General features: G+C 44.0%; 1 protein-coding gene and 1 long non-coding RNA gene across 4 annotated transcripts in view; one reads left to right on the top strand and one right to left on the bottom strand.

The window, feature by feature from the left end:
* PHF2 (PHD finger protein 2) overlaps window positions 1–6,636 on the bottom strand; it is a 42,475-nt gene extending 35,839 nt beyond the window's left edge. For all 3 annotated transcript variants that reach the window (XM_053469012.1, XM_053469011.1, XM_053469010.1), the window contains exon 1: window positions 6,228–6,636. In XM_053469012.1, the coding sequence (XP_053324987.1) occupies window positions 6,228–6,325 (98 nt within the window). In that variant the 5' untranslated portion in view covers window positions 6,326–6,636. The remainder of the gene's footprint in view (window positions 1–6,227) is intronic.
* Window positions 6,637–7,992: 1,356 nt separating this feature from the next.
* LOC128501001 (uncharacterized) lies at window positions 7,993–9,410 on the top strand. The gene is made up of 2 exons (XR_008354968.1): window positions 7,993–8,372; window positions 9,325–9,410. It is a non-coding gene; the product is annotated as an uncharacterized LOC128501001 (long non-coding RNA).
* Window positions 9,411–12,153: the final 2,743 nt, after the last annotated feature.

The raw sequence follows: 12,153 nt of genomic DNA on the forward strand, positions 1-12,153 counted from the left end.
AGGTCAGCCCAACCCCCACTTCTGCTACGCTCAGCTTAGTTACTTTATCCACAGTAGGAGGGATGATACCTGGAGACGTTCTCCTGGGGATGGTGAAGCACGTATAACTCCTATTCGAGACACAGTTTGCTTCACATTTTAACTTCAACTTTCATAATAATGCCCACCAGCATCTATACCACACCGCCCCATACTGAAAGGCAGCAACATCCATTTCCGACAGATATCACTACGTTAAAGAGGGATATGAAGGGAGACAGTATTTACTTTGTCTATCCTCCACGACACATAGTACTTACTATCCTAACAACACAATGTGCATTGGGATGTACATCACACACAGATATGTATCCAGTGCCTATGATGTCGCTGATTTACTTTACTCACTGTCAACGCCTCAGAGTATTAGTACTTCTGACTACTTTCATTGGCCTATTCAGAACCCAAACTTCCTTGACTTGTATGAATAGCGGGGTATAATGCTACACTTTTATTTACACCCCAGGCAGGTAACTATGCCTATTACCCCTGGCCAGCCAAAGGTCTCTGTACAGTCTAATGTGAGAGACAACATCCTCGTAAATTGTGAAAACCATAAAAAAATGACATTTACTGGAAAGCTGCCCAGAACTTTTAGGCAAACAACAGATTGTATTACTTGTGAAATGTTATTCTTAGCTCCTACCTAGGATTTCCAGCACCGGCGACTAAAGGGGATTTGGTGATAAAAGCTGGAAGCGTGTATTTCCAGGTGATTGAAGGCAACCCGTTCTTCATGGAAGATTTTACCGAAGCGCCAAGTACGCGCTAGGCTTACAACGCGCCTAGGGCCGGCCAAGAATTTTCCAACTTTGCTGCAACCTGGAGTGGACATTTTGGCTGTGACCCCTGTACTGTGCATTGGACACGTATGATGTCACTGGGAACAAATGTATACCACTATAAAAAGTATAAATGATCCTAAAAGGTGGGAAGAAATGAGAGCCGCCAGGTGGCATCCATCTCTGCAGCTTTCGGACTACGGCTCTGATCAGTTATGCTCTCAGGTGCGAAGAACGCTGGAAATTGAGTGGAAGAGAAACCAGTTTATCTGGATGAACGTGCCCAGGAACTGCGTTATTATGATTAATCTACAAACAATAGCAGGGATATAGAAGGAGGCGAGATGGTACAAACATCGCATTTACTTTGTTCTGCCTTTGAAGGAAAGAAACACAAGAGCTCTATATCCCCAGAACACTGGCTAGCAGTGCACCTTTCAATCAGATCCAGCCATTTCACAGAAACACAAAAGTAAAAAATAGTTAATTAGGTTACAGAGAGACAAGAGGCAGTTAAAGGGCTTCTGTATAGAAAGATGCCCCTTTGCGTAAAGCTGCGCATCGCCTAAAATAAGGCTGCAATTTGCTACGCTGCATGTGATGTAATAAGCTGCAGCGTTCCGAGTGTCAGGAGGCTGCCGGGTCGCGAGGGAGGATGCCAGAGAAAGCCAAAGGATCAGGAATGGGCCGGTATTGCTGTCAAAGCTACAGGTAAGTACTGGTAATTTTTTTTTTTTTTAAACTTAAAAACATTACTTACTTTTGGTTTGTCAAGAAAAAACAGTTCCACTGTAAAGACAATAGAACCAATTTCAAAGACAGCCATAGTCAGTGTTGTATTAATCCACTAATGGCTTACAATATATACTACACACACATACATATATACCGGTATATATATATATATATATATATATATATATAAATGCACCAACTTTCAACCAAAAAAACAATTGTTTAAGCAAAACAGCACAAAGAATGAACAAAATAAATAAATAAAATCTGAAAGCAGAATAAGGCGATCGGGACAGACAATGATTGGGGAAGAAATGATGTTTCGTGATAATTTGTTTTCCAAACAGACTCCTAACAGACTGATCAGCCGAACACAGAAGCCTCCGCCAACAGACACGGCGTATTATTATTCTTCTAATAGTGAACTAATTGTGATGATAATTTCCATTTGACACAAACATGGGAAACAAGCAACCTATATTTGAATATATATTAGTGGATAATATTTACAGAGCGGTTCTGCTGATGCCCTGATTCTGATTCATTGTTACTGAGGGAGTTAATGTTTCTGAGGTCTGGATAATCAGGTAGGGCACATATTTCGCGTGTTTTATTTTGGGGGTAATATTTGTAAGTTACGCACTGGCGCTCTGCGGCACTCTGTAGGACGGCGGATTCTTTACTCGTTAATGGTTTGCTCTGCTTTTCAGCTCAGAATTGCTTCCGAGCCCCGTGTGACCTGAGATCTCTGGGATGGGTGTCTCAAGCACCTCGAGTGACTCTTCACACGTTACACGTTTAGTGCAGGGTTGGTGTAGACATTGGTCCCTGGGAGAGTCGAAATCTGCGCAGGTTCTGCCTCCCAGAACACATAAGAATATAAATGGAACGTCACGCAAGCGTCAAACAGATATGTCTTCTTACTGATTCCCATATTCTTAACCTGAATAAACACTTCGTTTCTCTGCGTGCCCGTTATGTCTCGGAGAGAGTGCTTCTTTCAACGAGCGGAATCATCCAAACGCTTCCTCTCTCACACGAGAATTCTAAGATCAATGGATAATTACACGCCGCTAAAACAGAAAGCGTGGAGGGTATTCTGCTTTCACTGGTACGATAGATCATTCGGGGCCCGTTTATATCGCCCACAATAACCACGGAGTCTAATTTTAAATAGCATTAAAAAAAATCCCATTCATGGCAGGACACAAAAATCTAATGTATTAAAGCATCACTAATTATATATCCACTAAACATCCTACGAAAAAAGGAAAGATTAACCATTTGTATGAAGATAGAGGGGAGATGTGATAGAAACACTGAAATACCTAAACACAGGAGGGAATTTATTTCAAAGGAGGAGAAAAGTTACAGGAGACCGGAATCTAACACTAGAGGGTCAGAGGCTGAGGTGGAATGGAAGGGAGTTTTACTTTACTGAGAGGGGGGTAGATAGGTGGAACAGCCTCCCAGACAGGGGCCGATCTGCCAGCAGAGTCTATGTTTCTATGCTTATCCCGATTCAAAGGGGACTTTCTTAAAAATGGGTTAAACAGGGTCCTACTGACTCAATTGTCCAGAGCCTTGTGAGTTTCACAAATGTTCCAATTCTAAATCTAAAAAGCTGTTTCCCTTTGTGTTTCTAACCAGCAGGGAGGGGGTTAATTATTATCTGGAACCTAGCTGAAGAGGGTAATAAGCTGAGCTCTGGCTTCACCTGGGGGTAGTTACGCTTTTTTGTTGCACTCAGGAGGTTACGGTGTGAGGAGCTGGGCGGTTTGGCTTTACTCTGGTAAGTTTGGTACTCTTTGGAAATAGATTTACATTATTTCTCATCAGGAAGAGTCTACAGTGGCTGAGGGTGCTGTGAGCAGACTTGTTAACATTGTGGCCCTTTTTTCTGGCTTAGAGTGGACCCACTTGGCACATGTAATCATTTTCATTGCAGGGCCTGGTGGGATCCCCGCTTCCTGGTGATCTGTGCTGGGGAGGCTTCGGGGTTCCCCTATTCTCTGGGAAGAGCCTCCTGGTATCTGTAGGGCCTTCTGTACCCCTGTTGGTTTCTGGGGGTCTGTTCGCAGATAGAAAGCCCACCAACCTGGTAAGTGTTTGCAGGTGGACTGTGCACTATACAGCGGTTCACAACATTTTTTCAGTTGGATCTTAACTCTTCCTTGTTCTGTATTGAGTAGTTTAATGTGTGTGGGGAAGCTTGTGTATAACGTGTTCACACTTCTCCGTTACAATGTGTCATCGCGTTGCATTCCTTGCAGCCGCAAAACGATGCCCAACTATAGATACAGAGCTTTGTGTGTATCGGGTGCTGCCCAACACGATGCTTACAATACAGGGCAGTCCAGTATATGGCAATTCCTCTGCTTTAGGAGCGATAACCTTCCCCTCCCGACAGCAAAGATCTAAACAATCGGACCGAACCCCTGGTGCTTTCAGGAGCTGTAACGCACCTAACGTGCTCCCCGGCTACTGAAAGAGCGCGGAGTTGGTGTAATAAGGAGATGTCTCGCTTAACAAGCAAGAGGAATAATCCAAACTCCTGACTGCGCAGCGAGCGCGCCAAACTGTTTATCCAGTACCAGAGCCGCATTCTTAATATTAAGACAGTCCCGTCATAAAACAGACGTCAGTTTAATGTTTATTAATAGAAAGGTATGAACCGTGGCTTTAAATCACGGGCTTCATGAACCCCCTGATGCCGGATCTTTGTTTATCTGTCGGTGGAAGCGGCAGTCCCTCTACACCCCTTGTATGCCAGACAAGTAAGACTGCGCTTTTTCTGGCTCCAAAATCAACATGATGTCAATATAACTAAAGTGTGATTGTCTCTCGATGATGTAATTACTGGTCGGAGAGGATACGCCGCGGGGTGACATTGGCAAAAAGGTCTGCGGATATTCTTGAGCTGGGAACGAGCGCCCAGCGGAATTTCTACGGGCAGCCGGTAATTTGCTGCGTCTGCCTGACATCTGTAATATCCGTGACAGACTGCAGCGCATCTTGGAAGCTTCAAGTCACCGTACAGGCTCTCTGAGAGCTCGCACAGGGAAGTGGCATTAACATCGCAGCATTAACACTTTATGCGCTGTAGCAAAAACAAAAAGCCTCCATGTTTTCATTCTGTTTTGGTTTCTCGAGTTGCAGGTATCAGAATGAAATGCTGAGCAAGTACGGAACTTCACGTTATCACATATTTGACAATAAAGCCCCCTACAGCAAAACAAGTCACTAAAGCACTCCAGAAAAAACACCAACCGGCAACATGAGACTGCCCCAGCCCCTGTGATGCCCGATTACAGTAACAAAGCTCTGTTACCCTCTTAGAAATCCACTTGAGGGAAACGGAAAGAGCCGGAATGCACACCGAGAGCTCGATAGTCCAGAGAAGCATAAAAGGCATTCCTGGGATGTTGGTGGCCGAGCTATCTTCGTAGTAAGATCATTGTTTTTACCCTGCACTTCTCCCCCAGTTTGGCGTGCCTTAAAATATTGACCTGTGTAGGGTATTCATTTGTTTTTCCTGTTCCGTGCTCCGGCCTGAATCTCCCAGCCGTTGTTTCCCCGCCAGTCCTGAAGCCTGAATATCGGAAAGAGGCAGCACAAGCGTCTTATTGTTAGCCTGTCAATGGAGCAGGCAGAGCGAGACCAGCTGATCCCCCATTCACTGCCACTAAACCCATTCAAAGCACATTAGGAGAGGACCAAGATTTCTCGCTGATGGTCTCCCTGACTCGCAGGAGATGTCATACCCACAACAGCTGGGGACAGGAAGGGTGACGTGCCACCAAAACACTCCAAGCCCTACAGCCGAAGCGCCGCCAAACGTGGCTGTTCCTACGGTTCTCGACTTCTATCCCGAAGGGTTGTTCCACGTCTTTAGCCTCCCTCCAGAAATTCCACCCCCCCCCCTTTTTTTTTTTCCTTGTCGTCGGGATTTGTAACGCAGTACATTCCAGAGTTGTAAACGGTAACACATCCTGCTCTTCTAGACCCAAAGGGGTTAATGTTTCCAAAAGCCACCCACCAATCGCCCCAGCGATGTGCTTTAAGCGGCTGCGCCCATCCTAGCGTTCCACTTCTGGGGTGCGAGACAACTTTACTTTGCGGGGTGAAGCGGGGTCAGTGAGGGTCTGTGATGCTCTCCATTGGGGTCGCTTTGCAAAAATCTTAAACCATTCAGACAACCTGCCCCCCCCCCCGGCTGACGGCAAACAATGGCTGTCAAAACAAACAAAAAGCACCAACAACCCTGACAGTCGGCAGAGCGAGCCGGTGACGGCAATATGTCATTGTAACAAAAACAGAACAAATACCCCCGGCCCCCCTCCCACCCCTCCATACACTGTGATGAGGGGGGTAAACAAACTGACAAACCGTGCACCGGGAGGGATGACTGCCCCCCCATGCTTTACATGGGGGCAAAAGGGATTTTTATAAGGGGATACAGGGGCAAAGCCAGATGGGGCTATAGCTGGGGTAGGATGATTTTACTGTAAGGTGACAAAAACACATTATCCTCTTTCCTCGCAGACAGCCATGACTGGGGGGGCAACAGGATAAAGGTGGGGTCCCCCTCCCCCACAGCACAGTGTATGGGGGGTTATATTTCATCAGCACCGGATCCCCCCAACTCCCCGCGTGTCCCCCGTGGGTTACCTGCCGTGGAACCAGTCCTTGCAGGCGTCGCACTCGATCATGAAGCGGGTGACATCGTAGGGCAGGCGGCAGACACAGTACACGGGCACCGCCGCCATGTTCCCTGCTCCAACACGACGAGAGCCCGGCCCGGGGACACACAGCCGCACACAAGACACCGCGAACACAGCCACGCACCGCCGCTACACACTGACACACACAGTGACGGCGCGCACCGGACCCGCCGCCATATTCCTGCCCCAACACAACAACAGCAGCAGAGCCCGCCCGGGGAGGAGGGGGCAGCACCCGCGCCACACACACAACGACACACACAGCCACACTACAGCAACACAACGGCAGCACAGCCCGTCCGGGGAGGACGGGGCAGCATCGGTGACACAACAGCACGCAGCCACACAACAGAACCGTACACGGGGACACCGGCACCGCGCACGGCTACACGAAGGCTCCGCACGGCTCGCGCCTCCTCACACACCGCGGGTCACTCAGCGACAGGAGAATGGCGGGAACCGCACTGAGGGGACACATATACTGGGGGTACAAAATGAGGGCACACTCACTGAGGGGACACATACTAGGGTCACTTAATCGGGGACACTCGCTGAGGGGACACACACATACTAGGGACACTCTCTGAGGGAACACACTCATACTGGGGGCACTTAGTGAGGGGACACATACTATGGTACTAAATGAGGGCACACTCACTGAGGGGACACATACTGGGGGCACTTTAATAGGGGACACTCACTGAGGGGACACACATACTGGGGACACGCTTAGTGGGGATCTACACACTACGTTCGATATACCCCCCAGTTAAACACTACACACAACAAATACAAAACACACTACACAACAGTAACATTATATATAAACACACGGCTCACACACTGGGTACATTATATATACACACACGTCACACAATGGGTACATATATATGTATGTGTGTGTGTATATATATATATATATATATATATATATACATATCTATACACACACACACACCGAGAACATTGCACACCCTGCACATGCCATACATATTGCACCGGCACTACATTCATTACACACACTGTATATTTACTACAGATATCAAACATCACGTCACACAACTAGTACTTTTTAGTTTATTGTGCAGAAGACACAAATTCACGTACACAGCTCACACTGCGCACAAACAACAAATACACAAGTCTTCTCAGCTACACTGTCCACTTACTATACACATTGGCTCCATACTCCTTTGTACAATACCGACGGTCGCGTACGGCCCCTCGACTGCCAAGAACCCCTCGGTACATCAGTCCCCGGGCCCCGTCTTCATTAATATAAGTGGGGCCCCAACTCGTGGATTAGGAAGGACAGAGCAAATGGGAAAGGTGGAGGGCTATGTCTGTAGTATTAAAGAAGTAGTACATGCTGGTACTGGTGAAGATCGTCAAGTGGGATAGACTTTTCTCAGGAAGAAGCAGAAGATAAGAGTAATATCTTCAAAAGACGCAAAACCAGCAGGTTGACGCAACTGCGACTTCAGCAAACGATAAGACAAGGATGACGCAAGACATGGATCAGCATCATCTGAGAAATATGAAGACACAAATTGAATAAGAACGATCAAAGCGGCTAAAGTAAAAACAACACGGATAACCAAACGCATCACGGAAAAGCCACGCTTTTTAAAACGGGCAAAAAATGACCTGTCGAAATCTGAACCTGATAAATTGGTTGGTGAAGATGGGTAGATCTGCAAGTTAATGCTACAGAAAGCTTTCTGCAAACGTGATTGGCTGATGCAGGACAAAGTGATATAACTGCTAAACCAAGTTACTACCAAAACACTCAATTTCAGGAGGTCAAACTTTGACACGGAATAAGGTCAACTATGGAATGTATAGACTGGGATGGATTGTTCTCTGGATTAGACACAGAGGTCAAATGGAATACCTTTAAGCATGCATTACAAAATTACACATCCCAATATATATCTACAGGAAACAAATACAAAGGAAGCAAATCAAAACCGATGTGTCTTACCAGGAAAGTAAAACAGGAAATAAACAAATGGCATTTAAGCATTATAAAAGCGAGGGATCGGTAGTATCATTTATGGCATACAAAGATGCCAACAAAGTCTGCAAAAAGGTGATTAAAATAGCTAAATTGGAAAATGAGAAACTAATTGCCAAGGAGAGTAAAACAAATCCCAAGAAATGTTTTAAGTATGTAAAGGGAAAAAAGTTAAAGGTAGAGAATATTGGTCCTTTATTATCTGAAACAGGAAACTTGGTTAGTGAGGACAGAGAGAAAGTCGACATCTGAAATACTTTTTTTTCTTGTTTATACCAAGGAAGAACCAATGACAGAGCCCCTTCTCTGCTGACTAATTTTAAGAAACCATTACCGCAAACCTGGGATTGGCTGGCGCAAGAAAAAGTGCTCAAGCAATTAAGTACTATTAAGATAGACAAGGCCCTTCGGCCGAATGGTATACACCCAAGGCTACTTAAGGAGCTAAGCCTAATTCTGACCCAAGCATTATTACTAATCTTTAGGGATTCTTTCAGCTCGGGCATAGTTCCATTAGATTGGTGCAAGGCAGATGTTGTGCCCATATTTAAAAGGGATCAAAATCTCAAACAGGCAATTACAGGCCAGTAAGCTTAACATTGGTAGTGGGAAGATTATTTGAAGGGTTGCTAAAGGTATACATTCAAGATCATATCTTGATCCATAATCCAATTAGAAGTCAACATGGATAGGTCTTGTCAAACCAATTTATTAGCATTCTATGAAGAAGTTAGTAAAAATCTAGATCTGGGTACAAATTAACAGAAATAGGGTTAGGGGCAAATGTCTGTAGGTGGATCAGAAATTGGCTAAAAATAAAATGCAGAGAGTTGTTGTAAATGGATGTTTCTCAGACTGTACACAGGTATTAAGTGGAGTGCCTCAGGAGTCTGTCCTGGGTCCTCTTCTTTTTAATTTGTTTATAAAAAATCTCCTTAGTTGCATCAAGAGCCATGTCACAGTTTTTGCTGAAAACACAAAATTAGGCAGGGTAATTCAGACTAATCTTGATGCTTCTTTTTTGCAGGAGGAGTTGGACTGTGCATGCAAGTGGCAGGTGAGGTTCAACATAGATAAATGCAAAGTTATGCATTATGGTAAAAATAATAAAAATGCAACCTATACAACGAATGGAATATCCTTGGGGAAAACTACCAATGAGAAGCACTTAGGAATAATGGTAGACAACAGACTTGACAACCGTGTGCAACACCAGCAAGCAGCTGCAAGGGCCAATAAGGTTTTGGCATGCATAAAAGGAGGTATTGATTCACGGGAGGAGGATGTCATCTTGCCTCTTTACTGGTCAATGGTAAGACCTCACCTTGAATATATGGTACAATTCTGGGCACCGGTCCTTAAAAAGGACATTATGGAACTAGAAACATGCAAAGGAAGGCTACAAAATTAATATTACATTAGAAAAACGGCGTCTTAGAGGGGATATAATAACATTATATAAATATATGCAGGGCCAATATATATTATATAAATATATGCAGGGCCAATATAAGAAGCTCTTCAGTGACCTTTTTATTAGCAGAAATGTACAAAGAACAAGAGGTTGCCCTCTGAGACGGGAAGAATGGAGATTTCATAGGTGATAAAGGAAGGAATTCTTTACAGTAAGGGCGGTAAAGGTATGGAATTCACTGCCAAGGGAGGTAGTATTATCAAATACATGCCTTCAAAGGGGGTCTGGATATTTTTTTGTACAAAGGCATGAAATAGAGGGCTATAAATAGAATTAATATTTGGGAGCTTCTTAATCCAAGAAGGAATTTTTTCCCTCCTGATGGCAGAATTCGAAGTAGCTTAATTAGGGTTTTTTTGCCTTCTTTTGGATCAAGAGTAAGACGTTTAGGTAGAAGGGTTGAACTTGATGGTCTTTTTTCAACCTTATATACTATGTAACTACACAAAATACATAAGGGGGTAATACAAACTGCCCTCTGGTGACCTGGTTCATAAAACCGCACAAGAGAGGATCATCTCAGACTCGGAGAAAGGAATTTCCACCTCAAGCTGTGAAAAAAGGTTCTTTACAGCAAGAGCAGTAAAGATGTGGAATTCACAAGCGTTACCTACAGAGACTGCTATCAGATCCAATAGATGCCTTTAAATATGGGCTGAAGAGTATATAATATAAAATATGAGGACGGACAAGGATAGTTATACAGGCCGAAGAGTATATAATATGAAGAATATACAGGGATTTAACGGGTTATAAGGTTGGGATTAGGTATGCATGAATATATATTGAGTATACATTACATATGAAGCATAAACTGGAAATTAGAGAAGAAGCATTCTTACTGTTGGTCTAGAAGTGTTTAATACAACGGGCGTTTAGCATAAAAACTGCAGGGGGTGTCCACTGGTTGCTATGGTGATGTGACCACTTTTAAAATTTTGCACCAGAATAATTTATAAATGAATGTATAATGACTATTATCAGAATGGGGCTGACACGTAGTTTTCATGTGAATATCACAGCAAACTATAGATTGTGCGTCTTGGGTTTTCTCAAACATGAGACGGAAACATGCAATTTTAGATTTGTAAACATTTTTTTTCGCTCTCCTTTGTGAGGTTTATCTAAAGACTGTTTTCATCCCCGATCTGAGGATTCCCCAGCATGATACCAAGAAAGCCGTTTCTGAGTAATATTTGACAGCGAGCCGAAAGTAACTTTGTTCTGGCCTCCTTTGTTTATATATCGATTTGGTAGTTCTGGTTTATAAGTAACGATAAGACTTGTTCTGTAGCGCTTTTACAATAGGGGTAGAGTGAAATGAACAATAACATTTAATACACAATTTTACAGTAAGATTAACACGTGTCCACTTCAGTGTCTCGCATACTCTTGTTCTGCATTATATGGTTCTCCTTCCTCATCTATCTTCCCTTTCCTCATCAGCATCTCTGCAGACATAACCTGGCAAAATGGCAGAGCTTCCAGTGACATCCGATCCTCTGAGATCCACACCAGAAGCTCCACCATTTTGAGGTCCTGTCTGCTAAGATGCAGAGAAAGAGAGAACAGCGACATGCGAGACAGGGAAGTGGTGAGCAGAGAAGACGGGGAGACGAGAGTGAAAGAGACAGCAAATTCTGAGCTTTTTGATTTGTTTGTGTTTGTTTCGTGGACGATCTGGCATCATTTAGGTGACCAATATAAATTGATGAAATTGGCAAATTTTGTTGAATTTGCAATTTGTATTAATCTGAATGCAAAAGTCTATTCGTAAATCATTCTGTTAAACAGATGATACATTTTAGCATGCCAGGCTCTGACCAATGTGTCTGCGGCACAAAGGGGGTAGCCAGTACAATCCCCTGGGGTATTCAGTGAGGGCAGTTTGGCATTACTAGTAAGCTGACCAAATACAACAGCATTTCTTTATGCTCTAATGATCAATGTGTTTTCCCATGTGAAGCATGTATAATATCCAGGTCATTATACGTCGAGCAGAGAGGCTCTGTCCACATGAATGGCCCCTCATGCTTCCTCCATTTTATTTTTAAAATGTTATCCCCGCTTTGGCCAGTGGGTGGTGCAGTTACCCCCGAGATGGTAAATCAAATCTCTCGAGCCTCTATCACTTGCGTTCTTTATGGAAGGAAATGCTTCCGCACAAATGTCTTGGAAAATGTAAAATGATTGCCAAGACCCAAAACACAGCATCTCCGAGACTCTCTCATAAGCTTTTCTCACCCGAGGAACTATTTCAGTTTTGGGCAAAACAACTATTTAAAAATATGAAGGTTTTTATTTAGTAAATAATTTGAGGGCACATTTGATTTTTCTCCAAAATGTGTGATAATCATTCAAACAGCGAACAAAGGCAGCCTT

This window comes from Spea bombifrons, chromosome 6, assembly GCF_027358695.1.
Source record: "Spea bombifrons isolate aSpeBom1 chromosome 6, aSpeBom1.2.pri, whole genome shotgun sequence".
NCBI lineage: Eukaryota > Metazoa > Chordata > Amphibia > Anura > Pelobatidae > Spea > Spea bombifrons.